Source organism: Octodon degus, unplaced genomic scaffold (genome assembly GCF_000260255.1).
Source record: "Octodon degus isolate 3935 unplaced genomic scaffold, OctDeg1.0 scaffold00216, whole genome shotgun sequence".
In the NCBI taxonomy this organism is placed as follows: Eukaryota; Metazoa; Chordata; class Mammalia; order Rodentia; family Octodontidae; genus Octodon; species Octodon degus.
The window spans coordinates 673,799-682,200 of NW_004524792.1; the positions used below are offsets into that span (position 1 = coordinate 673,799).

General features: G+C 39.2%; 1 protein-coding gene across 2 annotated transcripts in view; it reads right to left on the minus strand.

Annotated features, from left to right (window-relative positions):
- Positions 1–8,402, minus strand: part of Vapa (VAMP associated protein A) — a 34,618-nt gene that overhangs the window by 12,894 nt on the left and 13,322 nt on the right. For both annotated transcript variants that reach the window (XM_004645041.2, XM_004645040.2), the window contains exons 2-4: positions 5,712–5,864; positions 2,902–3,005; positions 2,488–2,568 (exon numbers count right to left, since the gene is read on the minus strand). In XM_004645041.2, the coding sequence (XP_004645098.1) occupies positions 2,488–2,568; positions 2,902–3,005; positions 5,712–5,864 (338 nt within the window). The remainder of the gene's footprint in view (positions 1–2,487; positions 2,569–2,901; positions 3,006–5,711; positions 5,865–8,402) is intronic.

The following is an 8,402-nucleotide window of genomic DNA, read 5'->3' on the forward strand; positions in this document are numbered from 1 at the left end:
TGAGCCAGACTCTTTGTCAAAAGGCTGTCCTACGCACAGAGGAAATGACGCATCATCTTGGCTTCCTTCGCACAGGTGGTCGCAACACTCCTCCCCACCCCTCAGCTGCAACAGCCAAAACTTCCCTGCGGGAAAGTGCCTGCTCCTGCACAAGACCCAACTCACCTAGACACTGCACATTTTGGCCACTCATTTCAAAAATCAATAAATAAACCCAAATACACATGCCACCCTAAATTAGAACCAGCCACAAAGCAGCCTTGCCCAACCCCTACCCTCAGCATAAATAATCTAATCAAGCCTCTAGATGCAACTTCCAATTATAAGAAAGACCAAGGAAGGAAAAAAAAAATGACACCACAAGGATGCAATCAGATTGTATGTGGGCAAGCCCACAGGCAAACCTCACTAGTTGAAAATATAGATTAAGAGATTTAAGAAACAAGTTGGGCACTATAGTGAGGTGCATCTCCAGGCCCAGCTACTTGTAAAGGCTGAAGGACCTGAGGAGCTGAAGAGAAGCCTGATGCCAAAGCCAGACCCTGTCTCCAAACAAATGGGAAAGAAAAGAAAAGGAGGAGGGAGGAAGGGGCAGGGAAGGGAGAGAGAGAAAAGGAAGGAGAAGAGGGGGAGAATTCAAGAAATATCACCCATACCATTAGGATTTTATTTTACTCTCAATCTCAATTTAAACAAACTGTAATAATCCACCCAAATTTAATGAAACTGAGACAAATTTGAATGTTGCCTGGACAGTTTGAGAGTAGTAATACATAAAAATTTGAAAGGCACAACAGTATTAATATTACAATTCTTGATCTTTTGTAAGGCCTTTGAAAGATATATGGAAACAGTTACAGATATAAGTATGTGACTTACCTTAAAATAGTGAGACAAAGTACTGGGTTCAATGAAAAACGCCATGAGTGAATTTATGGTACTTACTCTCCTGCCTTCTTTTTTAGGTGTTCTAATATCCATTTTTTCCAAAACAATTTTTTAAAAGCATGATCTTTAGCAGATTTTGTATAGTTTAATTACAATTTCTACCATAAATACAAGTAGCTTGGTTAGTGAAAACATTCTAATGCTAGCTCAGGACCCAAATGCAGATATTCTTGGGAGCACCTGGAAGCTACTGAAGAGCTGTGGACTTAGGCTTCTGGGTGGGCAATCTGGGAACAGTGCTCTGTTCCAGCACTCAAGGGGCTCTGCCGGATAGCTCAGTTGTTTAAGGTGCCGCTTGGGCAAACGCGGTCAGGCGCCGAAGACCACGGTTCAATTCCCAGCTCCAGAAGCTGCACCAAACCTGCCCTTAAGGCAGCATGAACTAGCCAAAAAAACCCTCCTTCCAGCATGCAAGCAGATGCCTGGGTGCTGCTCCTGGATGCCCCCAGCACACCGGCCCTTCCCCTCCCTGGAACAACATGGCTAGTTCGATGGCACACAATATCATCACTATGGTTTCTTCTTTTTGTTCAATTAAGAAAAGCTTTGCAAGCTATTACTTTCCTGGCAGCTAAGGTGAAATGAAATAAACCCCAAATGGGAAGCATTACACATGCCACATTCTTTTATTTTTGGTAAATAATTCACTTCCCTTAAAAGGGACATTTCAAAAATTCACCAATTTCACTAACACCTAATTACTTATCAGGAGTTTCTCATTTCAGCATTCCTGAAAATACAACACAATAATTGAACATGTGTACTGAATCTGCACAATTACCTTATAACAGGACAAATGATCCCCAGATCGAAGCAAAAGTCATGTCAGATTGTCATCAAGTTACAACAACTGTATTTATGGAAATTACTGTATATACTAACTCAGGTGAACAAAAAGGCAAGAAACAACTTTCTGCCTACTCCTACAAACCACAGAAAAGAATTCCAAGTCTGCAACCCAGAAGAGACAGAGGAACGGCCGTGGTGCACGCTGTCCACGTACAGGGCCCGGCCTGGCTTTATTATTGCAGCTGCTCTAACCAAACACAGCCATGGGCCTCAGCCCTGCACGCCGCACTTGCCTCCTGATGATCTATGAGCAACAGTAAAAAATCGGCTAACCATATCACATGGATTCTGATGAAAAAACAACTAAGCAAAGTACTTGGGAAAGGTCAAAGCTGGAGTCAACTGCTCATCCACGTAAATTATCTTTTATTCCCAGGCAGTCAATATACAATTACCGAATGCAGGCTTTCTCTGTTCTCTAGTTGTATTTAGGTATGTATTTAGCTGGTTTTTTAAATCTCCCTCTAAAAAAGCTTCAACTAATTTTAAAAAATTTAGAAAAACTAATTCTTTCCCATCCTGCATCTTGGAGCTAAGAAATACATTATTTCTCAAATAAAATGTTATAAATGAAAGATGCCCGTTAAGCTTTTTCAACTTTTAAGTCCTATTAAGTCAACTAGCCATATCATACACAGCCTAAGGCTAAGAATAAAATGCAATGTTCAACAACTTCCATTTTTTACTTACCAATTTATCATTTTCATTTGGCATTTCAAACACACATCTTAATTTAGAATCCATTAATTCATCGGGTTTTGCCTCTTTCCACTAAAAACAAACAAAACCAAATGTGAGACATAGGCGGTTTCACCTGAAGAGACAGATAAAGCACGGGTGTGGCTGTGGGACGGTGGGAAGGTAATGGCCAGGCCAGAGGGCACACTGTGACTCTGCAGTGATCGCTAACCCTGCCATTTACCCACCAAGGCCACAGGTACTTTAGCTGACAGTGTACCTTCTGTCAACAGCTGATGAAATCACTCGACAGCCCACATTTCTTCTTGTATTTTAAAAGCTGAGTTTTTTCTGTTAGGAGTTAAACAGAACCAAAAGCTCCAACTATATTCCCTGAAATGAAATCTGTTTAGCTTCTATACTTACCACTGCTTCCATGTCTGAAGTGTTTGGTGGAGCAAATATTGTCTGTACCATAAACTTGTGTTTGCTCTTTTCATTTGGATCATAGTCAAAAGGCTGTAACATTACTAAATAAGAAGAAAAGACACATCATGTGGTCACCTGCACGTTTACCGTTCCCATCACCTTAAAAAAACCAAGATGAGTTCAAGCTACCACATACCGCATTATTTACACTGATGTTCTATAATTGACTTTGACTTCCAATTATTTTTAAATTGTTCACCTTTCTGATTTGCTGTCCCTTAACAATCCACAAATTAATAAATGGGTACTTAAAAAATAGCAATCTATGGCTGCCTCCTCTAAACTTACTAGTTTGTGAAAATTTTCACACCTTTGCCAACACTAACTCATGTGTCTATAAGCATACGTTAAATCCAATAAACAGTTTATTAAAACAATTTATAAAATCCATTTATGTTTCACTTCAGTATTTAGTGATAATTTTAATTTAGACAAAGTACTTATAGGAGAAATACTTAGTGACTTAAAACCCACTGTCATACATTATTTTAAAATAATTACTTTTTCTAAAATGTATTTCAAGTAAACTATGAGAAGTTTGATTAAATTTTATTCTAAAAAAAAGCCACAAATGGAAATCATACAATTTCTCAATATACAGAATTTAGAGCCCAAATGATTTTTTTCTAAGCATCTAAGAGTTTCAGTAGCCTCTTAGGGGGTTTGTTAGGGCTTCATGTGGTAATATGTCATGCTAACTTTACGTACATAAATCCAACAATTATTAAATGTATGCATATGGCACAGAAATTATTTCCCTACTAACAACTTATTCTTGAACTTTCAACATGTTCAAAAAGAAACAAATGCAATTAAACAAACGTAAGAAATACTGATTATTTTTTCTATAAGGTATGCCTGAGAAATCTATTGATCACTTAAAGGGTCAACTCTAAGCAACACTCAAGCAGTACATTTGTTTATGTACTGACTGTCCCACTGTGTTGCTCAGGCAGGTGTCACTTCAATTAGTTTATTCTTATATTGAATAAATTGGATAAAATTGTTTTTATATTATTTTATTATCTTATAAAAGTGAATAATAAAATGCAACTTTTTGTCATCCTGTTTTTACCTAATTGGACTGGTAAGTGGTCATTCAAAGGGCCAAACAGATAGAAGTAGAAAATACAACAAGATAAAAACACATGGATAAAACGAAAGCATAACACAATTCCATTAACACCCTTTACTGAACAACTGCAATCAGCTCACCACAATGAAACAAAATTTGTGGATTAAAAAAATGATAAGGGCCGGCCAGATAGCTCAGAGGACTAATGCGCCTGCTCAGGTAGAACACAGCAGCTGGAGTGCCATACCGGCTCCACCCCCAGGGTGCACTGAGAGAGTGATTGAGACTGGGTGTGCTGAAACGGGCCTGTAATCCCAGTGCTTGCGAACTGAACACAGAAGAATCACTACAAGTCCAATCTACGTAGTGAGACGCTGTACTAAATACATTAAAAAAAAAAAAAAAAAAATCAAGCATAGTGGTCCAGGCCCATAATCCCAGCTTGTCAGGAGTTAAGGCAGGAGGACCACAAGCTTGAGGATGAATCCATGAGTGTTCTCATTCCCCATGTTTCTTTAACACAGTGGGAGCTGCCACAAAGAGAGGTTCTTGGCTGGGGATGTAACTCAGCAGCATGGCACCTGCCTAGCAAGTGCAGGGTCATGAGTTTGATTTCTGGTAGCTCCCCACACACACACTGCCCCCATGCCAAAAAAAAAAAAAAAAAAACCACCTGGATCTCAAGCTGAGCATGGTGGCTCATGCCTATAATCCCAGCACTTGGGAGGCTGAGGCAGGAGGGTTGTAGTGAGCTCAAGGCCAGCCTGAACTGCACAATGAGGCCTGGTCTCAAAAAACAACAACAACAACAACAACAAAAGGGCAGTGTGTGTGTGGGGGGGGTTTCCTTACAGAAGGAAGCCACACAGGCCCTTCCACTGGCTTCTACTTCTCAGCTGTGTCAGAAGACTGCTAAGGGTATACTCATGGGAAGAATGAGGGACTGCTAGAGAAGGAAAAATGTTTACAGAAGATACTGTGACAGCAGACTTTATAGCAAAAGTAATGATCCATACATGGCAGAAAACCACCACACCTTTCAATTACAGTACAAGTAAACACATAGGGGAATAATGAAAGTAAAGTTTCTCCTGGCCATGACGACTCATGCCTGCAATCTCAGCACTGTGAGATGCTGACATAGGGGAATCTCAAATTTAAGCCCAACCTGGATAATTTAGCAAAAAAGCAATAGTGTCTCAAAATAAATATAAAGACAAATGCTGGGTATAGACCTTAGTGCAAAGGTCCTGGGTTCAAAAAAAGTTTTCAAGTACAAGACCCCGAGCATTTACAGCCAACAGACACAATCAAAAATGAAGCATTATACTACCTAGACAAAATTTTTCAAGTTGTATGTAACAGACAACAGATCTCACTGTAAAAATAAAGGTAGAGAATGCAATAAGCTATAACAACTAGAAACTAAGCTTTAAATTAATGACAATTACAAATTAACCATACACACCTCCAACACAAAAGATGAGGGTTAGAAATTTTCTCTTAACAGCATGCACACGGTTAAGAAAACATAAGAACATCTTCAAAGGCAAAGCCAAAACAAAAAGTATTACCTTCCCTCAAATGAACCACTTTAGATAAACCAGATTAAACATGGTCACAAAATGTCAAAATTCAAAACTGCCTAAGTTCAGCACAAGTTTCAAGTTACCTGAAACAGTCACCGTTGACCCTGGGTCAATAATTCCACTGTTGGGCCTCACACAGTACCGTCGAGGTGCTGTTGTCTTCACTTTGAAACAAACTTTTCTATCTGACGGATTTCGCAATTTAAGATTTGTAGTGACTACATCTGTGAAGGGGCCTGTGGGTTTTAAAAAACAAGAGAAAAAAATTAACTGGGAGTCACAAAAGCAAAAGAGTAATTCTAAACTATATAAATATGCTACAATTTTATTAATGTATTAATTCTGCATACTTTTATTACCAAATAGCCAACGGTGGTAATATTTCTTTCTCTAGCTATTAAGGCTTTTAAATGAGATGCACTGGCTTTTCATTTTCTTTCCTTACCAGAATTCACAAAATCTCTACAGTAAACACAGATTATTTCTACTTTTTAGAAAAGGGTTTATTTCTACTTTTTAGAAAAGCATTTTGGAAATTTCAATTTATGAAGTCAGTCTACAATTTTTACTCTTTGAGTCTGTTCGTACCACATTGCTAAGAATACCAGAACTCTCCAACTTTCTTCAAACAGTGCCAAAAATCTTTCTACCAAAAGTTACTACAGCCTAGAGCAGCAGTGCTCCTATTTCTCAGATTTGAGCGACCTACTCATTCATTCATTCATTCATTCATTCATTCATTCATACTATTTGGTAGGTGTTGGTTATACACTACAGATAAAAAAGGTTTTAGGGGCTGGTGAGATGGCTCAGTGGTCTAAAGCACCTACTTAGAACAAGCTTCGCAAAGCACAGGGACCGCGGTTCAATCCCCCAGCACCACATGCCAGCCAGCCCGCCCCCTGGTGGGCTGAGCTGGCCACACACACACACACACACGCGCACACACACACACACACATAAATAAATAATAAAATTAAAAAAAAAAATTAAAAAAAAAAAAAAGGTTTTAACCTTTAAATTTTGGTTCTGGGGGCCTGCCCGGTAGCTCAGTTCTTTAAGTGGCTGCTTCAACAAAACAGTCAGGCTCAGGTTGCTTGTGTTCGATCCCCACAACACAATACAGCCAGTCATGCCTTGAAGGCATTCGGTGTTTAAAAAAAAAAAAAAAAAAAAACACTTCTGCCATTTTATAGAATGATTTTTTCTAATGGTGTTTGTAAGTAGGATCACAAGTCTGCATCTTGTACAGCAATTAACCACTAAGAAGAATATATGCAGTGTATTATTTGTTGAAACTGTACTTTCGATTTGATTTGAAACTGTCTCATTGCTATATGTTTATCAATAAAACTTTGAAAAGAAAAAAAAAAAAATTTTGGTTCTGCACCCAAACCTAAGTTAGCAAAACCCCAAAAGCTGGTGCATCTGTCTGAATTAAATATCCTTATTTTTTAAGCGATGTAAAGATTACAGACATTTTGCTCTTGGCTGAAGAAAAGCCTAAAGTCAGAGATGTATGCAGGTTTAATTTAAAAATGAACTTATTTTTTACTTTGGAGGCAGGAGATAAAAATATGTCCAGACAGGAAGCAAAACCCCCACTATTAACTCTTCCAAAACAACTTAGTTATTTTGTGGGGCAGGGCTGAGGGTGTGACTCCAGGGCAGGGCATTTGCCTCCTTAGCGAAGGCCCTGGGTTTGATGCCCACTGCTACAAAAGACTAAAGGATAACGGGTTGGGATAAGAGATGCCCAGCATAAAGGCCATCTTTAAAATAAATCTTAAATAAGAACATCTTTTAAAACTTTAAAATATTCATACTATGGAAGTCTGGTCTGAAAATCAATTCTAGATGGTTTCTATTTCGTTAAATACAAGAAAATTGCCTTGGACAAACACCAGAAGACACAAAAGGAAGCATGAGAAACACTGCAGGAGAAGGAAACAAATCTGCATAATGAAATAGGAAAAATGCACAAAGTCAAGGTAAAGGCACATGGTTCAAGTCTTAAGGAAGACTTCATGCCTCTCCTGAAAATATTAAAAAGATTTGATGAAATCTACCTTAACAGATCCTTAGAAAAGAGAAGTTATATAACTTATGGGAAACAATAGAAACATAATCCTTTACACAATGCCACTCACATGGTAGTTTTGTTTGGCACTAGGACAGGGCTGGGCTGGGGATGAGATACACAGGCACTACAGACAGCAGCCATCCTACAACGCCTTGCACTTCCCCATACAAGATTATGCCCCACCCCGGTGGATTTTCAAATATATTGCATCTTGAGTAACCTCAAAGGCCCAAATGTTTAAAGAATTGGCACTATGGGAAGTGGTGGCAACTTAAGAGGTGTGGCCTGATGATAGTCCTTAAATCCCAAGCCTTCTAGCTCTTTTCCACTTCCTCAATATGACTCACTCTTTTTGCTGTATCACACACTGCAGCCACAATGTGCTGCCTTGCCTCGGGCTCAGAAACTGGGCCAAGGGACTGTAGACAGAAACCTCTAAAATTGCCAGCCAAAATAACCCTGTTTAAAAAAAAAAATCTCAGGTATTTGTTATTGTGACAGAATGCTGACCAACACACCTCTTAAAATTCCTACTGGGGGCTGGTGAGATGGCTCAGTGGTCTAAAGCACCTACTTAGAACAAGCTTAGCAAAGCAAAGGGCCCACAGTTCAATCCCCCAGCACCACATGCCAGCCAGCCCCGCCCCCTGGTGGGCTGAGCTGGCCACACACACACACACACACACACACA